At 42.2% G+C, this 23,085-nt stretch overlaps 1 protein-coding gene and 1 long non-coding RNA gene across 2 annotated transcripts; both read right to left on the bottom strand.

Annotated features, from left to right (window-relative positions):
* Positions 1–301: 301 nt before the first annotated feature.
* On the bottom strand, positions 302–2,648 carry LOC123485983 (tripartite motif-containing protein 66-like). Its single transcript, XM_045217120.1, has 6 exons — positions 2,537–2,648; positions 1,911–2,057; positions 1,648–1,765; positions 932–1,493; positions 641–801; positions 302–378 (listed from the first exon to the last, which is right to left on the bottom strand). The coding sequence occupies exons 1-6, from the start codon at positions 2,600–2,602 to the stop codon at positions 302–304; spliced, it is 1,131 nt and encodes a 376-aa protein (XP_045073055.1). The 5' UTR covers positions 2,603–2,648.
* Positions 2,649–5,818: 3,170 nt separating this feature from the next.
* Positions 5,819–22,942, bottom strand: LOC123485984. Its single transcript, XR_006659207.1, has 3 exons — positions 22,831–22,942; positions 6,767–7,021; positions 5,819–5,973 (listed from the first exon to the last, which is right to left on the bottom strand). It is a non-coding gene; the product is annotated as an uncharacterized LOC123485984 (long non-coding RNA).
* Between the last annotated feature and the right edge of the window lie 143 nt (positions 22,943–23,085).

Here is a 23,085-nt window from a genome sequence, read left to right as displayed (position 1 = left end):
CTGTATGTAGATATTGAGACAGGAAATACTGCTGTCAGCCTGGGTTTAAGACTTGCAATCATGCAAAGCTCCCTCGCGGTACAATGTGCTTCGAGCTTCAATTATAACACCATGAAACCAATTTACTGTATCCAGCCTTCCCTCAACCCATTGGCTTTTTTATTCTGCCATAATGCACAACTGAAGTGAAACAATGGCTGTACCTTGCACTATTCTCCTCAGGACAGGTGTGCTGACCTGTGGTTTGTGTGTGAGTGTATGTGTGCATGGCCAGAAGCGAGGCAGAGCTGAGGCATGTGTGTTACTGTGAGTCTGAGAGGTGTTTGTGAGCAAGAGCGTGTGTTTTGACACCTCTAAGCTCAGAGTGTGTGGTGAGGTCTATAAGGCCATAGAGAATGAGGAGGGACATGTCATCACTGGGGGAGTTAACAGAATGAAAGCCAAATGAGGTTGTGGTACCTATACAGCTCTCTGGTCAACAGACAACAATGGGGGAACTCCAACTGGGGCCAAAAACGTTCTCCTTCCAAAAGTGCACTACTCGCTGAGCAAACATGGACAGCTTTACTAAGTTGATATGGTTTAAGCATCTCTGATGCGAAGAAACAATGTTAATTATCGTGTGCTCTGGTCAACTCACCCCTGCCATCTCTGCAGTCTCTGGATGGCTGTGTAGTCCTGGCCTCCTGCTGCTCTTCCCCCTGCTGCTCCACTGTCAGCTCAGCCTCTAGGGGGAGCCAGGAGCTGCTGCTGTTGCTGCTGTTGCTGCTGCTGCTGGGTGTGCGTCTGCGCTCTCCTCTCCTGTTGGATCCCTTCTGTCAGCACCTCTCTGTCCACCACTGTCTGTGCATAGGTCTTCTCCCTGCCCCCCTCCTGGATCTGCTCTGTCAACACCTCTCTGTCCACAGCTGGCTGCCCAGGAGTCTGCTACCCTCTCTCTCTGCTGGCCTGTTGGCCCCTGGCCTTCCCTGGCCCTGTCTGTTGCTGGCTGTGCAAGAGTGTCAGGAAGCGGCTGAATCTGAGGCTGGTAGAGGGCTGTGGCTGGGGGCTGGAGTCCAAGACCTCCACTGTTGGAGCTGGAGCTGAGCAGGCCTGGGTCGGCAGCCGGGAGATGTGCTGGGCTGCTGGGGGACGCTGCATGGAGGACGGCACCACGGCTGGTGGACCTGGAGGACTGTCAGGGCCCCTGCACCTCAGCAGCTGACTCTGGTGCAGGGCCAGGGAAGGAGAGCTGAGGGTGGACTGGGCACACCTGGCAGAGTAGGGGTTGGGTTCCCGCTGGGTCTTGTCCAGCTGCACAGCTGGCTGTGGGGGTATGCAGTGGAGGCAGCACATCTGGGGCTGACAGCAGGCCTGGAAGGCACAGCCCTGCTCCCGCCCTCCATGGCACACAGATGGCAGGGACAAGCAGGTGATAGGCTGGGGCCTCAGGATGCTGGGGAAGGCCACGCCCTCAGAGTAGGAGCGATTTCCCCCCTCGGCAGTGAGCTGACCTAGAACAACAGAGATACTTGTAGTTTAGGAACAAGGACTGGTCTCAGTAGGACGGCATTAAATGCAACACTTTCAGTAAATACATACAACCAGTTTACAACCAGTCACTGCAGCCAAGCTATTGCAGCCAAGTCATTTCAAGCCTTAGTTTACCCAAAGTTGAGATCTGCTTAGTCCAGTAGCTGGCATCCCAGTTGAACTTGATCTTCACCGGGAGCCAGGCGTCTGAGTGGAGCGGGGGTTCAAGCAGGCGCTGCATCTGGAGAGAAATCTAAAGGAGGAGAGGTGTACTATAAGCCAAAATGACCTTTTTTCCATAATCAACTCCAAAAAAAAATGGCCTTGCATTTACAAGCGGAAAAAGAATGGCCTTGTGTTTGACCTGCACGCCCACCCCTCTGTCCCTTCAGACCTACCAGCTCTCTGCTGAAGAGCAGTGGGTTCTTGAGGTGGTGGGCCGTTGCCCAGCTGATGAAGTTCTGCACGTGGTCCAGCTGGCTGCACATCTCTATCGCCCCCTGCAGCTGGTCCTCCAGACGCCGCTGGAAGTCCTCAGAGATCTTCTACACACACAAATACACACACACACACAGAGGCAGACAGAAACATGCTCATGTGTAATTGCTGGCATGGAGAGCGCGTAGTACAGATGGAGAGAGAGGGGCTAATCAATGGCCGTTTTCGCCGGATTTCATTCTTAAGATCCCTGCTTTTTTGACAGATCATTATTGCCTCTCCATCGCGAGCGGTCAGGGCTGATTAGATAATGTTGGGCGCTCCTGATTGGGGGAACATGTACATTCATGGTCAGCTAGACACTGGAGATGAATGCCCCCGGAAACATTGAGACTGAGGGGAGGAGGGAGGGAGGAGGAGGGAGGGAGGGAGAGAGAGGGAGAGAGAGAGAGAGAGAGAGAGAGAGAGAGAGAGAGAGAGAGAGAGAGAGAGAGAGAGAGAGAGAGAGAGAGAGAGAGAGAGAGAGAGAGAGAGAGAGAGAGAGGAGGAGAGAGAAGAGGAGAGAGAGAAAGGGGAAAGTCATTACCTCCAGTTGCTCTATTAATAGGTTGGCCCGTTTGTTCAGCTCATTCATCATAATCATCTTTGCCATTTTAATCTGGTTCTCAGCCTTCCTCTGCGTGATCTTTACACCGTGCAGCCTGAGAGGAGCACAGAGAAAATGACATTCTGATTACTGACAGAGAAACCAAAACAGTTGAGGGATTGTGGTGTATAAGTGCTTTATTGCACTTGGATGCTTCTACAAATGTTAGATGGGGTATTTCATTCAGAGTTGGAGAGTGTTTTGTATATGATCTTTGAGAGGACATATACATGTCATCAACATTTCTCTGGTAAATTCTAGCCAAGTTTCTGAGACCACCAGCTGTTGGCTTTACACTTGCTTTATGAGATCAGCGTATACACTTGATCATTCTCCACATCTGTCTGTATTGTACAAGCGGAGCTTACCTGTCTCTCTATCTGTTTGGCTGTGCTCTCCACTGCAGACCTCCTCTCCCTCCAGCTGAGCCACCAGGCTCTCAAACTGCCACTGTTGGTCCTGCAGGGCCTTACCAATGTGCACTAACCTGAGGACAAACAGCCATCACAGTGGGTCAAATAATACAATAGAAACCCCTTATCCTCACCACTTTACACCGTTTCATTTAAAGCATCTCCTTGAGGGCTAGTTACTGCATGACGTTAGGGGGCTTTTGGGACCACTAATGCACTGAAAAATCACAGTCTACAGGGCAACGTATCATATGAACTGAATTAGAATTAGGCGAGGCTGAAGTTATGCACCAGACACAATGCAGGAGGTTTTTAACCTGCTGTTAGCCCCTCACTGTAATGCCCTTGTGCCGTGTCTATGGACTGACCTGTGGTTCTTGTGGGCGGACAGGTGACAGCTGCTGCAGCACATGAGGTCACAAGACTCGCAGAAGAGCTCCAAGGGCTCCTGTCTGTGAGAGTGGCACATGAGGAGGGGGGGCGGCCACACGACCCAGGGCCTAGCGGGCAGAGAGGGGGAGGGGGAGAGAAACATAGCATTACCACAGAGAAGGACTAAACAAGCAATTCACACGTACAGTAAAAGGTGTTGGGAGGAATTGGTGCTGTACATGCAAACAAAAGTGGCCTACTAAAAGGCAACTGTATAACATTACTGTCTGGCAGAGCACAGTTTATGTATATCAACGTTTTATTCTATTTTTATATCAAGCTACAAGATAAACTACTATTTCGCTGAATGTTTCCTGTTTAGTTTTGTTTCATTTAGTTAAAAATTATCTGCAATCTCACTCTACTCTATTTTAGAGTTGAAAAATACATTAAATCTGATATTGGCCTCAAGTAACATGTATTTGATGAGTCATTCAGTATCATCATCATTCCAAAACTATTTTAGGTTGGGGAAATATGGCATCCTTTAAATCTAGTAAATATTTCTGGGGCTTGAAGAATGGGTAAACAGATGGAAAATAGGGCAGAGAGAGAAAGTATTTGATCGGGAGAAATGAAAGACCAGTGCCAATCTAGATTAATAACTTTGTTCGTTGGCTTTTGAAGAATCAAACAAAACCTTCACACCGCAGGATGTAGACAGTAACAAATGCTGCTGGAGAACAAATTACTTTCATGTGTGCATGCATAAACGGCCATGTTTTAAAAATAAATGCAGCATTAGTCATTTGATTTGCAATATAATGAGAGTTCCTACTCTTATGCAAATGATCTGTATAAATAGCTGTAAATGAGATTCTTATGCAGCACATATGAGACTTCCTGCCCAAGGTTATCACTTCCTCACACTAAGGTTGTGTCCCAAATAGCACCTGTTCCCTATAGGGCTCTGGCCAAAAGTAGTGCACTATGTAGGAATAGGGTATCATTTGGGACGGAGTCCAAGTAATCACCATGTGGCATATGTTTATTTACTTCAAAACTGGACCCAAATTGACTGAAGCCTTTAATTGACTTTTAAGAACAATAATGACTATTTTATCCTGATGCTGGTGTTTATTTTCCCTCTTGGGTAATTATTGTGTCATGAAACAGTGTGCATTACACTCGGAGTAGGCCTAAGCATTGCTATGAGGGGTTGACTGAGAAGACTGGGTGGATGTCTAGATGGCTATCTACTGTACACATTCAAGTTGGTCCTATGTCTATACTCTGGGGTGATGCAGAATGTTATCCCACAGTCACAGACACACACGCAGGCACAAATGCACACACACACACACAAACGCACACACACACCACAAGGGGCAGGAAACAGATCACAACGTGATAGATAGACCACAGGGTCATAATGAGTAAACACAGCCCCCAACAATACACAGTACTGCTGCTGCACACACACACACACACACACACACACACACACACACACACACACTGCTAAGCATGGCCCTAGTTAGTACAGTCAATTAAACACTGACTCAACAGAACAGTAAAGCGCTCAACACAACCCTATAACATAACAAGCACATCACAGTTCATACTGCAAACTGCTGCACACAGGCCCACAGAGCCTTACTAAAGTCTCAGCTGAACATAGCTATCTGCTGAACGCAACCCTACTGCACTCTGCTGGACACACCAGTCCAATGAGCAGTGCCTTTTGCACAATGCTCTCCACAAGGCCTATTGTACACTGCGTAGCACAGCCCCAGTGCTCAGAGCTGAGTGACCACATCCTGCCTGCAGAGCAGCGCTTTCTCACCCACAACACTTTCAAACTGTTGTTCTCACGAAAACACAAAACCAAAACACTAACACACTAACACAGCAACACTTAGAGATGACAATAGAGGTGGGAGACGTGATCACAGAGTTACAGTATGATTTCACCTTTTAGCATCCAAGAGCAGAGACCTAGAAACGTAATTTTCTGCATCCACACAAATAATACCACACTGTTGCTACAAAAATAGTATAATTCTCTCGAGTGTTCATTCTCTGAATGTGGGCCACATGATAAAAGGAATTGTAATACAATATAAGGATCTGCAGGAACCATTACTATACTGCCAACCATTACAGGCTACATGCATAATTCATCACAATCCTTCCTACTGAGACATGATTAACAAACAAACATGGGAAAAAGTTGAAACAAAGAAACCAAACAGGTCTGATGATGACCCCGGAAATGAAGCCCATCCTCACACAACCTGCCAGAGACACCCGGATGTGGAGACTGGAGAGGCAGTGAGGGATCGGGGGAACCTATCTGGGAGAGAGGGATGCTTGCCTGGTTCGGGTGGAGGCAAGGAGCTGGGGGCCATCTGGTCCCTCTGGTGCAGGCTCGGCACATTGGGTAGTGGGCTTCTGGTGTTGGTGCAGGTCTGAGCACTGAGGGGTGGCTCTCTGGTGCTGGTGCATGTCTGTGCACTGGTAGCACAGCCACTTGTTGCAGAATGTACACAGGCTCTGGGCTAGCCTGGGCTCTGGGCACTCTGAGCAACGCTGCCACACACAGAGAAGACCTGTCATGTATTGACACGCGCCAAGCACGCACACACACTCACACCAAGCACGCACACACACAAAACAGCAAGGTCGTCTGATATAAAGATGGGGTGACATATGTCAGAAATATTTGTGTTACCTCCTCTGTACTTTGGGCTACATCACACTCCTCAGAGCTGTTATTTGTGTCGATGCTCACACATTCTGAGCTATTCCCAGAGAATGTCAGATGCATTCGATCAAGTTCCCAAAATGAAGCCATGTTGAGACTCACAGACACAAGCTGCTCAACCAGCTGATTCATTTCCCTTTTAATGCAGCTTAAAGTCAACTAGTAGCACAGAATGAAGTGCACTTTCAAATCAAATGTACTGAAATCACATATCAAAATACAGCTGCAACAATATAACAAAACAGGTCCTACTGAAGTCATGCCAATTGCACAGTATTATCCTTTCTTCTTTTAGAACACATTGTGTATCTTTTCACCTCACCACATTACAGCTAACAGTTAACATGAACCCCTCAGAGTTATTTGGAAAAATATTCATATTCACTTTGTTAGAAATACACTGAAGCACATCAAAGAGTTGAGAGAGTCTGAAAACCCTCGGGCTAAGACAGCAAATAATAAGTCTATGCATATACAGTCGTTCTATTTCTGCAATTGCCTCTACACACAGAGGCACAAACAATAGTAGAATAGAAAATCTGCTTGTGGGGAAAAAAGAGAGTTGAGCTAATCTGTGTCAGCCGTGTCATAGGAATGTTAATAGAATGAACGCCTTACCTTCTCCATGTCAGCGCTGGGATAATGTGTCCTCTAGTGAACGGTGGAGCTGGTAACCAGCAGAGCTGCTCTCGCTGTGGGAGGGAGAGGACAGCACAGCCTGACACTTACACAGAGTACAGCAGCACTCACACTGAAGCTTTTACCTGCGGCAGGAAGCGGCGTGCACCGAGAGGTGGCCCCAGAGAATATGGCTTACATGACAGCCTGCGTGCTGAGCTCTCCTCTCCTCGTCAGGTTCATCCGTGTGCAGGACTCCTCACAGAACAGAAGGAGAGGAGTGTCAAATTCAAATCCATCCCATCTAACACACACAAAAAAAACATAATCCTTTTTCTTAAATAAGCCTGTGCATAATAATTGGGAATTAGGGAGATACAATAATTATTTTTTTTCAGGGCAAAATATCCCCGGAAGCCCTTCCCAAAATGGAAGGAGAGGCCGAATGACCTACAATGTTGGAGGGGAATTGTAAGCACTGCAAACGGGAGTGGAGCAGGCTGGGATGGGATGGGCTGTGGTGAGCTGGGCTGTGGTGGGCTGGGTTGTGGTGGGCTGCTGGTGACCTCCTTCTACATCCCTGTATCAGCACAAGGAGGGGACAGGTCCCTCTGGAGCCACACATGCTCACGTAGCACACCAAAACCGGGTCAGGCTCTGATGAGCACCAGATGGGAGTAGGAAACACTCCTGCGATTCCCTCTAAAACTATGAAATCAATTAAGATCTAATCACAGTATTGCAGAAGAGAAGGAATGGCACACTGCAAGGAAACAAAACTAACTTCATGGCTGGAAAGACAATCCATATACAGTAGTAGAGAGGAGGATCATGTTGTAATGGTCTTAAATACAACAGCTAAAAGTGACACTATTAGAAGGGGGGATATGACTCCTCCCATTGTTGTAATGCTGACAGAGTTGTGGCAAAGACTAGTAAGACACCATCACTTCTGCTGCTCTGTGTCTGCCTAACACCAACCCCTGCAGCCTGACCTACAAATCCGACAACTTTCTCATCCTCTGGCGCTTCACAGGGGAGCTAAAAACCATCCCATTCCCCATTGTGTGCTCCAAGACCCACTTTAAAACACAATTAGTCAAACCTAGCGGACCCCGCCTCTTGTTCACTCAGCTCTCCTGCTTTTTAAACCCCCCCCTCCCCTTTCATACTCCCCATTTAGCTTTTAAAACAGAAAGGTGTTAGCACTATACCTCTCTGTGAGGGACAGCTCTCCTGCCCTGCTAAGTGAGGCCGACACTGGATAAAAGGCAGCCTGAGAGCATGGCATCTCTAGAGATGTCACAATAATAGAAACGTCACTGGTGATTTCTCCCCTGAAAGCACACCTATGTAACATCCATTAACACTGAGGTGATGGGATCCAAGTGAAAAACCTTTACATTTGCAGAAAGCAAGACTATCTTCCACTGCAATGTCACTTCCCTGTTCATACAATTATCTACCTAGCAACTGTAAATATTCATGACTTCTTTGGCCAAACTCCTCAACCACTCCCTGTACTGTACACTGTAATGGAAAACTGTAAATTATAAGGTCATTTTGGGGTATTATCAATTGCAGCATACTGTAAATTATGGTGCATTGTGGGAAAATGTTGTGGGCAGGGAAAGAACTGCTGTATTTCTAATGCTACTGTAATTCCACCCCACAGAATACAGTACCGTACCATAGCTTTGGAGTCCAAAAACCTTTTGTCCACTAGTGGGTGCATGGTATTGTTGTTACTGGCTCATTAACATACACTTAATATACAAAAAGTATGTGGACACCCCTTCAAATTAGTGGATTCGGTTATTTCAGCCACTTCAGAGAACGTGATTCCACTGCTCCAGAGTCCAATGGCGGAGTTTTACACCAAAACAGCACTTACAGTTGACCGGGCAGCTCTAGCAGGGCAGAAATTTGATGAACTGACTTGTTGGAAAGGTGGCATCACGACAGTGCCATGTTGAAAGTCACTTAAAATCAAGAACACAGCCATACAACCTCCATAAACAAACATTGGCAGTAGAATGGCCTTACTGAAGAGCTCAGTGACTTTCAACATGGCACCGTCGTAGGATGCCACATACCATGGAAACCATGTGTTTGATGTATTTGATACCATTCCACTTAATCCATGAGCCTGTCCTCCCCAATTAAGGTGCCACCAACCTGCAGTGGTATATAATATACTAAAATAAAATTATAAATATATAAAATACTTGTTCTCCCCACTGTATAACTGTAGATAAATACCTTCTGATTATATATGTAACAATATGCTCCCTAAGTCAAAAGAGTACACACTAACAAAGGAAATAGAAGGTCTAACAGAACAGATACAGTGAGGGAAAAAGGTATTTGATCCCCTGCTGATTTTGTACGTTTGCCCACTGACAAAGACATGATCAGTCTATAATTTTAATGGTAGGTTTATTTGAACAGTGAGAGACAGAATAACATCAAAAAAATCCAGAAAAACGAATGTCAAAAATCTTATGAATTAATTTGCATTTTAATGAGGGAAATAAGTATTTGACCCCCTCTCAATCAGAAAGATTTCTGGCTCCCGTGTCTTTTATACAGGTGACGAGCTGAGATTAGGAGCACACTCTTAAAGGGAGTGCTCCTAATCTCAGTTTGTTACCTGTATAAAAGACACCTGTCCACAGAAGCAATCAATCAATCAGATTCCAAACTCTCCACCATGGCCAAGACCAAAGAGCTCTCCAAGGATGTCAGGGACAAGATTGTAGACCTACACAAGGCTGGAATGGGCTACAAGACCATCGCCAAGCAGCTTGGTGAGAAGGTGACAACAGTTGGTGCGATTATTCGCAAATGGAAGAAACACAAAAGAACTGTCAATATCCCTCGGCCTGGGGCTCCAAGCAAGATCTCACCTCGTGGAGTTGCAATGATCATGAGAACGGTGAGGAATCAGCCCAGAACTACACGGGAGGATATTGTCAATGATCTCAAGGCAGCTGGGACCATAGTCACCAAGAAAACAATTGATAACACACTAAGCCGTGAAGGACTGAAATCCTGCAGCGCCCGCAAGGTCCCCCTGCTCAAGAATGCACATATACAGGGCCGTCTGAAGTTTGCCAATGAACATCTGAATGATTCAGAGGAGAACTGGGTGAAAGTGTTGTGGTCAGATGAGACCAAAATCCAGCTCTTTGGCATCAACTCAACTCGCCGTGTTTGGAGGAGGAGAAATGCTGCCTATGACCCCAAGAACACCATCCCCACCATCAAACATGGAGGTGGAAACATTATGCTTTGGGGGTGTTTTTCTGCTAAGGGGACAGGACAATTTCACCGCATCAAAGGGACGATGGACGGGGCCATGTACCGTCAAATCTTGGTTGAGAACCGCCTTCCCTCAGCCAGGGCATTGAAAATGAATGGGTATTCCAGCATGACAATGACCCAAAACACACAGCCAAGGCAAAAAAGGAGTGGCTCAAGAAGAAGCACATTAAGGTCCTGGAGTGGCCTAGCCAGTCTCCAGACCTTAATCCCATAGACAATCTGTGGAGGGAGCTTAAGGTTCGAGTTGCCAAACGTCAGCCTCGAAACCTTAATGACTTGGAGAAGATCTGCAAAGAGGAGTGGAACAAAATCCCTCCTGAGATGTGTGCAAACCTGGTGGCCAACAACAAGAAACGTCTGTCCTCTGTGATTGCCAAAAATGGTTTTGCCACCAAGTACTAAGTCATGTTTTTGCAGATGGGTCAAATACTTATTTCTCTCATTAAAATGCAAATCAATTTATAACATTTTTGACATGCGTTTTTTCTGTTTTCTTTTTTTGTTATTCTGTCTCTCACTGTTCAAATAAACCTACCATTAAAATTATAGACTGATCATGTCTTTGTCAGTGGGCAAACGTACAAAATCAGCAGGGGATCAAATACTTTTTTCCCTCACTGTAGATAGCAATAAAAACGGTAACATAGAGGCTCAGAATAAATTAGAGGAAAAACAAAAAGAAATGGAGAAACTTATTCAAGAAAGATCAAGTGTAATATATTATAAAAATAAAGCAAACTGGATGGAATATGGGGAAAAATGCACCAAATTATTTTTTTATCTTCAACATAGGAATGCTACCAAAAACAATTTATTGAAACTGGTTACAAATGACGGAGTCACCCATGATTCACCAAATATATATTTTTTGTAGGATTTAACAAAGTACTTTAAGCATATGTTTTCGTTTCAGTCGCCTCCATCTCCTCTAACTGAAGCAAATTGTAGAGATTTGAAGGTGAAATTACAGAGGAGGAACTTCTGGATGCAATTAAAGACTTTAAGTCCGGGAAAACTCCAGGGTTGGATGGCATACCAGTCGAGGTATACCAAACCTTTTTTGATATACTCAGAGGACCGTTATTCGCATGTTTTAACCACTCCTATGTAAATGGTAGATTATCAGACACTCAATAAGAAGGTCTGATTTCATTATTACTGAAACAGGATACAAGTGGAAAATATAAAGATCCAGTCCATTTTAAAAATTGTAGGCCCCTTACACTTCAGTGTTGTGATGCAAGAATTATAGCAAAATGTATAGCGCATAGAATTAAAAAGGTATTGTCGGACATGATTCATTCTAATCAGACAGGTTTTTTACATGGGCGATACATTGGAGATAATATAAGGCAAATACTGGAAACAATAGAACACTATGAAAAATCTGGAAAACCAGGCCTACTATTCATAGCAGACTTAGAAAAGGCATTTGATAAAGTATGACTGGGGTTTATATATAAATGCCTGGAGCATTTCAATTTTGGACAATCTCTTATAAATTGGGTTAAAATCATGTATAGTAACCCTAGGTGTAAAATAGTAAATAATGGCTATTTCTCAGAAAGTTTTAAACTGTCAAGAGGAGTGAAACAAGGTTGTCCACTATCGGCATATCTATTTATTATTGCCATCGAGATGTTAGCTATTAAAATCAGATCCAACAATAATATAAAGGGATTAGAAATCCAGGGCTTAAAAAACAAAGGTGTCATTGTACGCTGATGTTTTCTTTAAATCCACAACTTGAATCCCTCCACAGCCTCATAGAGGATCTAGATACATTTTCTAACCTCTCTGGATTACAACCAAATTATGATAAATGTACTATATTACGTATTGGATCACTAAAAAATACAATTTTTACATTACCATGTAGTTTACCAATAAAATGGTCTGATGGTGATGTGGATATACTCGGAATACATATCCCAAATGAAATAAATGATCTCACTCCAATAACTTTTAATAGAAAGTTAGCAAAAATAGATAAGATATTGCTACCATGGAAAGGTAAATACCTGTCAATTTGTGGAAAAATCACCCTGATTAACTCTTTAGTATTATCCCAGTTTACCTATTTGCTTATGGTCTTGCCTACGCTTAGCGAATAGTTTTTTAAATTATATGAGAAAAAAATATTCAATTTTATTTGGAACGGCAAGCCAGACAAAATTAAACGGGCCTATTTATATAATGAATATGAATTCGGAGGACAGAAATTATTAAATATTAAAGCATTAGACCTCTCACTAAAAGCTTCAGTCATACAAAAGTTATACTTAAATCCGAACTGGTTCTCTAGCAAATTAGTAAGATTGTCTCACCCAATGTTCAAGAATGGCCTTTTTCCCATTATTCAGATTACAACCTCTCACTTTAAGTTATTTGAAAAGGAAATAATCTCCCAAATATCACTATTTCTAAAACAAGCCATAGAAAGTTGGTTGCAATTTCAATTTAATCCTCCAGAAACGACAGAACAAATAATGCAACAAATATTGTGGTTAAACTCAAAAATACTAATTGATAAAAAACCTTTTTTTTTTGACAAAATGTTTAAAAAAGGTATAATCTTCGTAAATGATATTATCGGTAGGACTGGTGGAGTTATGTCACACATGCAGCTAACAAAAACATATGGAAATGTCTGCTCTACCCAAAATTACAACCAAATAATTGCAGCATTACTGCAAAAATGGAAAAGGAAAGTGGAAGGGAGAAAAAGTAAGGAACTTGTCTGTCGGCCTTGCATTAAAGAATATATAATTGGTTAAAGAAAATTGTGATAAATAAAAAAGTATACCAGTTTAATTTAAGGACCAAAGGATTGACAGCCATCCCATATAGAGATTTTTGACGTACCGATTCCATGGCATAGTGTTTATGAATTGATACGCAAAACGACGCCGGATTCAAAACGTAGAGTTTTTAAATTTAAATTATTATATAAAATTCTTGCTACCAATAGAATGTTATTTATATGGGGGATACAATCTTCCCAGCTCTGCAGATTTTGCTGCAAAGAGACAGAATCATTAGATCATTTGTTTTGGTACTGTCCATTTGTAGCTTGTTTTTGGACACAGGTCCAGGAATGGCTAAAGGATTGCAATACTTACCTGGAGCTAACCCTGCAGATAGCACTATTGGGTGATCTGAAAAGTCATAGTCAATCGATCAATAATATAATAATACTTTAAGCAAAAATGTTTATATTCAATTTACGATCTGTAGAAACAATGAGAATAGAAAGGTTCAGAACTTTTGTAAAACATCACAGTACAGTTGAAAAATATATGGCAAATAGAAATCCAATATGGATGGTGTTACGAGATAGATGGGAGGTGTTGAATGGAGCTGAAGGATGGGACTAATAACAACAACTAATAACAACAAGATAACTAATGTAAAGCATACTGTGTCCATAATAAGTATATAGGTTATAGGTTGAGAGCTTTTGTGAAAGAGCACAGTTAGAAAAATATGGCATATAGAAGCAAACCAGATGGACATCATGATGATCGGAGGAAGTTCAGGAGTAAAAACAAACAAAATATAATTATTGTAGAATTTGACTGTCCATAAAATGTATATATACACTGCTCAAAACACTTAAACAACACAATGTAACTCCAAGTCAATCACACTTCTGTGAAATCAAACTGTCCACTTAGGAAGCAACACTGATTGACAATAAATGTCACATGCTGTTGTGCAAATGGAATAGACAACAGGTGGAAATTATAGGCAATTAGCAAGACACCCCCAATAAAGGACTGGTTTTGCAGGTGGTGACCACAGACCACTTCTCAGTTCCTATGCTTCCTGGCTGATGTTTTGGTCACTTTTGAATGCTGGCGGTGCTTTCACTCTAGTGGTAGCATGAGACGGAGTCTACAACCCACACAAGTGGCTCAGGTAGTGCAGCTCATCCAGGATGGCACATCAATGCGAGCTGTGGCAAGAAGGTTTGCTGTGTCTGTCAGCGTAGTGTCCAGAGCATGGAGGCGCTACCAGGAGACAGGCCAGTACATCAGGAGACGTGGAGGAGGCCGTAGGAGGGCAACAACCCAGCAGCAGGAATGCTACCTCCGCCTTTGTGCAAGGAGGAGCAGGAGGAGCACTGCCAGAGCCCTGCAAAATGTCCTCCAGCAGGCCACAAATGTGCATGTGTCTGCTCAAAAGGTCAGAAACAGACTCCATGAGGGTGGTATGAGGGCCCGATTGTCCACAGGTGGGGGTTGTGCTTACAGCCCAACACCGTGCAGGACGTTTGGCATTTGCCAGAGAACAGCAAGATTGGAAAATTCGCCACTGTGCTCTTCACAGATGAAAGCAGGTTCAGCTGGTGACAGACGTGACAGAGTCTGGAGACGCCGTGGAGAACGTTCTGCTGCCTGCAACATCCTCCAGCATGACCGGTTTGGCGGTGGGTCAGTCATGGTGTGGGGTGGCATTTCTTTGGGGGGCCGCACAGCCCTCCATGTGCTCGCCAGAGGTAGCCTGACTGCCATTAGGTACCGAGATGAGATCCTCAGACCCCTTGTGAGACCATATGCTGGTGCGGTTGGCCCTGGGTTCCTCCTAATGCAAGACAATGCTAGACCTCATGTGGCTGGAATGTGTCAGCAGTTCCTGCAAGAGGAAGGCATTGATGCTATGGACCGTTCCCCAGACCTGAATCCAATTGAGCACATCTGGGACATCATGTCTCGCTCCATCCACCAACGCCACGTTGCACCACAGACTGTCCAGGAGTTGGCGGATGCTTTAGTCCAGGTCTGGGAGGAGATCCCTCAGGAGACCATCCGCCACCTCATCAGGAGCATGCCCAGGCGTTGTAGGGAGGTCATACAGGCACGTGGAGGCCACACACACTACTGAGCCTCATTTTCACTTGTTTTAAGGACATTACATCAAAGTTGGATCAGCCTGTAGTGTGGTTTTCAACTTTAATTTTGAGGGTGACTCCAAATCCAGACCTCCATGGGTTGATACATTTGATTTCCATTGATAATTTTTGTGTGATTTTGTTGTCAGCACATTCAACTATGTAAAGAAAAAAGTATTTAATAAGATTATTTCATTCATTCAGATCTAGGATGTGTTATTTTAGTGTTCCCTTAATTTTTTTTGAGCAGTGTAGTATGTATGGGCTGGAAGAAGAGGCCTAAGCGTTGTTGTTCACTAGTTTACTCCAATTGGGGAAGGGGTGGTGGGGTTGGAAAGTAATGAAGGGAAATATAATTTAAAAAAGGATATGTGTGTGTGTATGGATGTATGTATATATGTATGTATGTATATATACAGTGAGGGAAAAAAGTATTTGATCCCCTGCTGATTTTGTACGTTTGTCCACTGACAAAGAAATGATCAGTCTATAATTGTAATGGTAGGTTTATTTGAACTGTGAGAGATAGAATAACAACAAAAAAATCCAGAAAAACGCATATCAAAAATGTTATAAATTGATTTGCATTTTAATGAGGGAAATAATTATTTCACCCCCTCTCAATCAGAAAGATTTCTGGCTCCCAGGTGTCTTTTATACAGGTAACGAGCTGAGATTAGGAGCACACTCTTGAAGGGAGTGCTCCTAATCTCAGCTTGTTACCTATATAAAAGACACCTGTCCACAGAAGCAATCAATCAATCAGATACCAAACTCTCCACCATGGCCAAGACCAAAGAGCTCTCCAAGGATGTCAGGGACAAGATTGTAGACCTACACAAGGCTGGAATGGGCTACAAGACCATCGCCAAGCAGCTTGGTGAGAAGGTGACAAAGTTGGTGCGATTATTCGCAAATGGAAGAAACACAAAAGAACTGTCAATCTCCCTCGGCCTTGGCCATAATGACCATCGTTATGTTTGGAGGGAAAAGGGGGTGCTTGCAGCCAAGAACACCATCCCAACCGTGAAGCACGGGGTGGCAGCATCATGCTGTGGAGGGTGCTTTGCTGCAGGAGGGACTGGTGCACTTCACAAAATAGATGGCATCATGAGGAAGAAAAATGATGTGGATATATTGAAGCAACATCTCAAGACATCAGTCAGGAAGTTAAAGCTGTCAAATGGTTCTTCCAAATGGACAATGACCCCAAGCATACTTCCAAAGTTGTTGCAAAATGGCTTAAGGACAACGAAGTCAAGGTATTGGAGTGGCCATCACAAAGCCCTGACCTCAATCCTATAGAACATTTGTGGGCAGAACTGAAAAAGCGTGTGCAAGCAAGGAGGCCTACAAACCTGACTCAGTTACACCAGCTCTGTCAGGAGGAATGGGCCAAAATTCACCCAACTTATTGTGGGAAGCTTGTGGAAGGCTACCCGGAACGTTTGACCCAAGTTAAACAATTTAAAGGCAACGCTACCAAATACTAATTGAGTGTATGTAAACTTCTGACCCACTGGGAATGTGATGAAAGAAATAATAGCTGAAATAAATCATTCTCTCTACTATTATTCTGACATTTCACATTCTTAAAATAAAGTGGTAATCCTAACTGACCTAAGACGGAATTTTTACTAGGATTAAATGTCAGGAATTGTGAAAAACTGAGTTTAAATGTATTTTGGCTAAGGTGTATGTAAACTTGACTTCAACTGTATATGTATATATATACATACATACACACATACATATACACACATATATATATATATATATATATACACACATACACATACACATATACACATACATACACATACACACACACACATACAGTGAGGGAAAAAAGTATTTGATCCCCTGCTGATTTTGTATGTTTGCCCACTGACAAAGACATGATCAGTCTATAATTTTAATGGTAGGTTTATTTGAACTGTGAGAGACAGAATAACAACAACAAAATCCAGAAAAAAGCATGTCAAAAATGTTATAAATTGATTTGCATTTTAATGAGGGAAATAAGTATTTGACCCTCTGCAAAACATGACTTAGTACTTGGTGGCAAAACCCTTGCTGGCAATCACAGATTCAGACGATTCTTGTAGTTGGCCACCAGGTTTGCACACATCTCAGGAGGTATTTGTCCCACTCCTCTTTGCAGATCTTCTCCAAGTCATTAAGGTTTCAAGCCTGACGTTTGGCAACTCAAACCTTCAGCTCCCTCCACAGATTTTCTATGGGATTAAGGTCTGGAGACTGGCTAGGCCACTCCAGGACCTTAATGTGCTTCTTCTTGAACCACTCCTTTGTTGCCTTGGCCGTGTGTTTTGGGTCATTGTCATACTGGAATACCCATTCACGACCCATTTTCAATGCCCTGGCTGAGGGAAGGAGGTTCTCACCCAAGATTTGACGGTACATGGCCCTGTCCATCGTCCCTTTGATGCGGTGAAGTTGTCCTATCCCCTTAGCAGAAAAACACCCCAAAGCATAATGTTTCCAACTCCATGTTTGACGGTGGGGATGGTGTTCTTGGGGTCATATGCAGCATTCCTCCTCCTCCAAACACGACAAGTTGGGTTGATGCCAAAGAGCTCGATTTTGGTCTTATCTGACCACAACACTTTCACCCAATTCTCCTCTGAATCATTCAGATGTTCATTGGCAAACTTCAGACGGGTCTGTATATGTGCTTTCTTGAGCAGGGGGACCTTGCGGGCACTGCAGGATTTCAGTCCTTCACGGCGTAGTGTGTTGCCAATTGTTTTCTTGGTGACTATGGTCCCAGCTGCCTTGAGATCATTGACAAGATCCTCCCGTGTAGTTCTGGGCTGATTCCTCACCGTTCTCATGATCATTTCAACTCCACGAGGTGAGATCTTGCATGGAGCCCCAGGCCGAGGGAGATTGACAGTTATTTTGTGTTTCTTCCATTTGCGAATAATCGCACCAACTGTTGTCACCTTCTCACCAAGCTGCTTGGCGATGGTCTTGTAGCCCATTCCAGCCTTGTGTAGGTCTACAATCTTGTCCCTGACATCCTTGGAGAGCTCTTTGGTCTTGGCCATGGTGGAGAGTTTGGAATCTGATTGATTGATTGCTTCTGTGGACAGGTGTCTTTCATACAGGTAACAAGCTGAGATTTGGAGCACACCCTTTAAGAGTGTGCTCCTAATCTCAGCTAGTTACTTGTATAAAAGACCCCTGGGAGCCAGAAATCTTTCTGATTGAGAGGGGGTCAAATACTTATTTCCCTCATTAAAATGCAAATCAATTTATAACATTTTTGACATGCGTTTTTCTGGATTTTTTTATTGTTATTCTGTCTCTCACTGATAAAATAAACCTACCATTAAAATTATAGACTGATCATGTCTTTGTCAGTGGGCAAACGTACAAAATCAGCAGGGGATCAAATACTTTTTTTCCCTCACTGTATATATATATATATTTGCAGAAGAAGAAAAAAACATATGGGGGGATTCGAAGTGATGCAGACAATTACATTGATGGAATCTCTGCTCAATATCCAAAGGATTAGCTGATACCAAAACATTATTAATTTTTTAAACAAAAAACAATATGCTCTCATATGAACACTGAGAGATGAATACAGTATCATCATCACTAATATCTAAATTCTGCTTTCACATCAGTTAAATGGATTCATCAAATGATTATTCATTCCATCTGTCCACATACTTTTGGTCATGTAGTGTATTTTGAGGCATGCCTTGTCAATAGGCTATATTTGTTGCACCCGTGAGTGAGAATGCTGTACTGTATACCTTTGTTACTCTAGAAGTGCAAGTAGGATATAAAACACCAAATATTCATGAATATACTGTAACGTTAAACACTTTACCTAGCAGCCAACCTGTTTGCACCAATCCTTGTAATTACTGTACAATACTGTGAAATACAAACCCCCTCCCTCAATTAATTTCATTCATTAATTCATTAATTATTTTCCGATTACGGTAGCATTTACTTTTTTTACAGTATTTTTTTTACAGTACATTTTACGGCATTGTAGTGTAGTCATTACACAGCACTTGCTTTGATACCAGATTTATGTTACAGCATAAATAAACTGTAACATGAAATACAGAATTTTACATGCCACCAAGCTGCCTGGGTAAGCTACTGTCAAATCTCACAGCAACCCATTTAAAGTGAATTTAAGTCCATAACCCATTATATAGCCTACAGGAGAAATAATGTGTTCAATCTCTTCTTGGAATCTGCCTTGTGGTACAGATGTATCCGTATTGAATTAATGATAATAAATATAAAAAAAATCATAAAAGATATGCATAATTTAAATCATTCGAAAGCACTCTCATCTCTGAAGGTACTCTATGCGTCCTCTGCTCAAAATCAGGCATAGTGAATCCATGTACACAGTGATACAGTGCCTTCAGAAAGAATCCATACCCTTGACAAAATGTATTAAACAGATTTTTTTTCTTTTCACACAAGTGTGACAAAGTGAAAAAAGCTTTTCAAATTTTTTTGCAAATGTATTGAAAATAAAATACAGAAATATGTCATTTACATAAGTATGCACACCCCTGAGTCAATACTTTGTAGAATCACCTTTAGCAGTGATTACAGCTGTGAGTCTTTCTGCGTAAGTCTCTAAGAGCTTTCCACCACTGGATTGTCAATCTTTTTTAAGTTCTTCAAGCTCTGTCAAATGAGTTGTTGATCATTGCTAGACAACCATTTACAGGTCTTGCCATAGACTTTCAAGTAGATTTAAGTCAAAACTGTTACTAGGCCACTGCAAGAACATTCACTGTCTTCTTTGGTAAGCAACTCCAGTGTAAATTTGGCCTTGTGTTTTAGGTTATTGTCCTGCTGAAAGGTGAATGAATCTCCCGTGTCTGGTGGAAAGCAGACTGAACCAGGTTTCCCTCTAGTATTTTGACTGTGCTTAGCTTCGTTCCGTTTCTTTTTTATCCACAGTCCTTAACAAAAGCAAACCATAACATGATACAGCCACCACTATGCTTGGAAAATATGGACAAGTGGTACTCCATAGTGTGTTGTATTGGATTTGCCCCAAACATAACACTTTGTAGTTACTCCACAATACTAACCTAAATTACAGAGTGAAAAGATGGAAGCCTGTACAGAATAATAATATTCCAGAACTTGCTATCCTGTTTGCAACAAGGCACTAAAGTAATTATGCAAAAACATTTGGGAATGCAATTAACTTTTTTGGTCCTGAATACAATGCTGTTGATCCATCCTCAGTTTTCTCTTATCACAGGCATTAAACTTTGTAACTGTGTTAAAGTCACCATTGACTTCATGGTGAAATCCCTGAGCGGTTTCCTTCCTCTCCAGGAACTGAGTTAGGAAAGAAGCCTGTATTTTTGTAGTGACTGGGTGTATTGATACACCATCTAAAGTGTAATTCATAACTTCACCATGCTCAATGGGATATTTAATGTATGTTTAGTTTTTTTTTACCCATCTACCAGTAGGTGCCCTTCTTGCGAGGCATTGGAAAACCTCCTTGGTTTTGTGGTTGAATCTGTGTTTGAAATTCACTGCTCGACTGGAAGGACCTTACAGATAATTGTATGTGTGGGGTACAGAGATGAGGTAGTCATTAAGAAATCATGTTAAACACTATTATTGCACACAGAGTGAGTCCATGCAACTTATGTGACTTGTTAAAAAAAATGTTTATCCTGAACTTATTTAGGCTTGCTATAACAAAGGGGTTGAATACTTACTCACATACATTACAAGCTTTTCATTTTTTTATTAATGTGAACATTTTCGAAAAAAAACATAATTCCACTTGACATTATAAGCTATTGTGTGTAGGCTAGTGACAAAAAAATCTAAATTGTATCAATTTTCAGTCCAGGCTGTAACACAAAAACAATTTGGAAAAAGTCAAGGAGTATAAATACTTTCTGAAGGCACTGTATATATCTGCTTGTGTTTAAGCTACTTTTCTTTACATTATGACACCTAATCCTAATGCACCATCCATGTATTGGGTCTCATCTAATTGAGTGATGATGAGTGTTGAGGGGGGCTTTCTGAGAGCTGCTGGGTGGGCTTTCCTGTGAGAAGGAATGTGAGCACCACTCCCTGGCTGTTTGTCAATAACAGCTTTTATAGCAGTGCAACCCCTCCCTGTGTTTCACTAACACCTCCCTGTATGCTCGGGGGACTACACACTTTCTACCAGCTTGTTCATGTTTCTGGCGGGCAATAAGAGTTATAATATGTGAATATGCAGTTATGAATTGCTGGGCATTTCTCTTTCTATTAGATTGGATAATTATGTTTTAAAACCTCCCAATATTGAATCAATGTGTGCGGGAAATATATTGTATTATTGCCTATTTTATACAGATTGGCCAGCACTGACACTTCACTGAGGTCAATATCACTCACTGATAAACCTGTCATTGGCCACTACATGTATATCAATTATAATATATTAAATTTAATATAGAGAAAAATGTGATGGTATCACTAGTCATGCAACTTTTTACTAGTGGGAAAAATGCAGAAGTAAGCATACTGTATGTAGGTTAAATACTGATTTTGTAAGCTATTTTTGTACAATTGCATATTGAGCCTGATCAATGAATAAAAACTTGGTTGCTGTTGTTTCAGCCATTTTGTGTAAAATATCCAGTTGTTAAAAAGTAAAACAAGTTATGATACATGGCTGGGCTATCATTCCAGTAGTGGCTATGTGCAAATATCTGATTTTCATCACGATAGACAAGGGAACAGGTGAATCATTGACTTTAAAATTAGACAGATAGATTGTGTAACAGAATTAGTCTAATTATATGACATTCTTTTCTAATTCAAATATAATGGTAACCTAACTGGTATCGATTTGTTGTTTATATGACATTGCTGAAATCTTGCCTCACGTACAGTATCGGATGATGCGCATAATGTGAGATACTCACCAGTCAACAGAGCCGCACCTAAATCCATTCGATTATTTACGCATGTGTTTAAACTGTCCAATAGATCGTGTAATACAATATCGTTTTTAAGATAAAAACACAATAGTTGTTCATAACATACCCCAAACGCAATAACTTCGCTTTGGCAGCGCGTCCGCAAGGCTGTAGCAGACAATATCAACTACGGTTATGTGATGACAATTGCTTTCAGTGCGTCAGTGCGCACGTAGTGTGCTGGGAAAAACATCCAACATGCACGAGCCACGTTATTATTATGAGCATGTTTAAGAATTTAAATTGGACTGTAGGCTACTGTATATTCGCTGCGATACAGAATATACCACCTAGTACCCTACGATGGTGAATGGCTGTCACAACTCAAGTATGACCAAAGCTTGAGTTTTTTTTACCTTAACCTGATCATCACTGTCTCCCCTCTCCATCCATTGGATTGTCGCTCTTTGTCCAGCTTAAATATTTTAGAGTTATAAAGTCTCGTGTTTGATCGTGAGAGTTACATGCGTTTATTTCTTCGGGAAAAAATTGGTACTTCCCATCTGAAATCTCACATCAAACTTCTAACCTCTTCCACTGTTCCAACCGCCCCACACACATTTGATCTTCGGTGAATCTTATTGTCACAATGAATTTTTGTACAAATATCTTCCCAAACACATACATTTTACAGTCATTTTATGACGGTAACATTATGACTAGCCTATTTCTCCTATTTATTCAAGCTTAAAATATGCTGTCGATGTTTAATGTTCCACTGTAAAAGCCAGTTGTGCCTGCCTGGTAAATCGGTGCAAGCATATTACCATGATAGGACAGTACAGTTAAGATATTTTTTAAATAATATTTAACAGATAACTTACCCAACCCGTTATTCCTCCTAGCCACCAAAAAGACTGAAACTAGAAGGCATCGGGCACGTCAGCCACGGGCATGGGCGTATGGTGAGTGATGCCCTTAATTTGGTCTAATGTATAACTGCATCCCAATCGTTTTTTCTGGTATTATTCAACTGACCGTCTTTGCTCTGCCATCCCACAGCTCAACACAGAACATCTGACAGATGATATGCACCATCACAGATCCAATGTCGATACAATACCTTTTAATGCAGAAGC

This window comes from Coregonus clupeaformis, unplaced genomic scaffold (genome assembly GCF_020615455.1).
Source record: "Coregonus clupeaformis isolate EN_2021a unplaced genomic scaffold, ASM2061545v1 scaf0923, whole genome shotgun sequence".
NCBI classification, from domain to species: domain Eukaryota; kingdom Metazoa; phylum Chordata; class Actinopteri; order Salmoniformes; family Salmonidae; genus Coregonus; species Coregonus clupeaformis.
This window is presented reverse-complemented; position numbering and strand designations above follow the sequence as displayed.

What these genes read in the sequence shown, in the direction of transcription:
- LOC123485983 (XM_045217120.1), bottom strand. Translation starts at nt 2,602, where the DNA reads ATGGCAAAGATGATTATGATGAATGAGCTGAACAAACGGGCCAACCTA. An exon ending in TAAGCAGATCTCAACTTTGG is followed by an intron (nt 1,494 to 1,647) that starts GTAAACTAAGGC and finishes CTGTTGTTCTAG; the next exon opens with GTCAGCTCACTGCCGAGGGG. An exon ending in AGACTGCAGAGATGGCAGGG is followed by an intron (nt 379 to 640) that starts GTGAGTTGACCA and finishes ATGGCCTTATAG; the next exon opens with ACCTCACCACACACTCTGAG.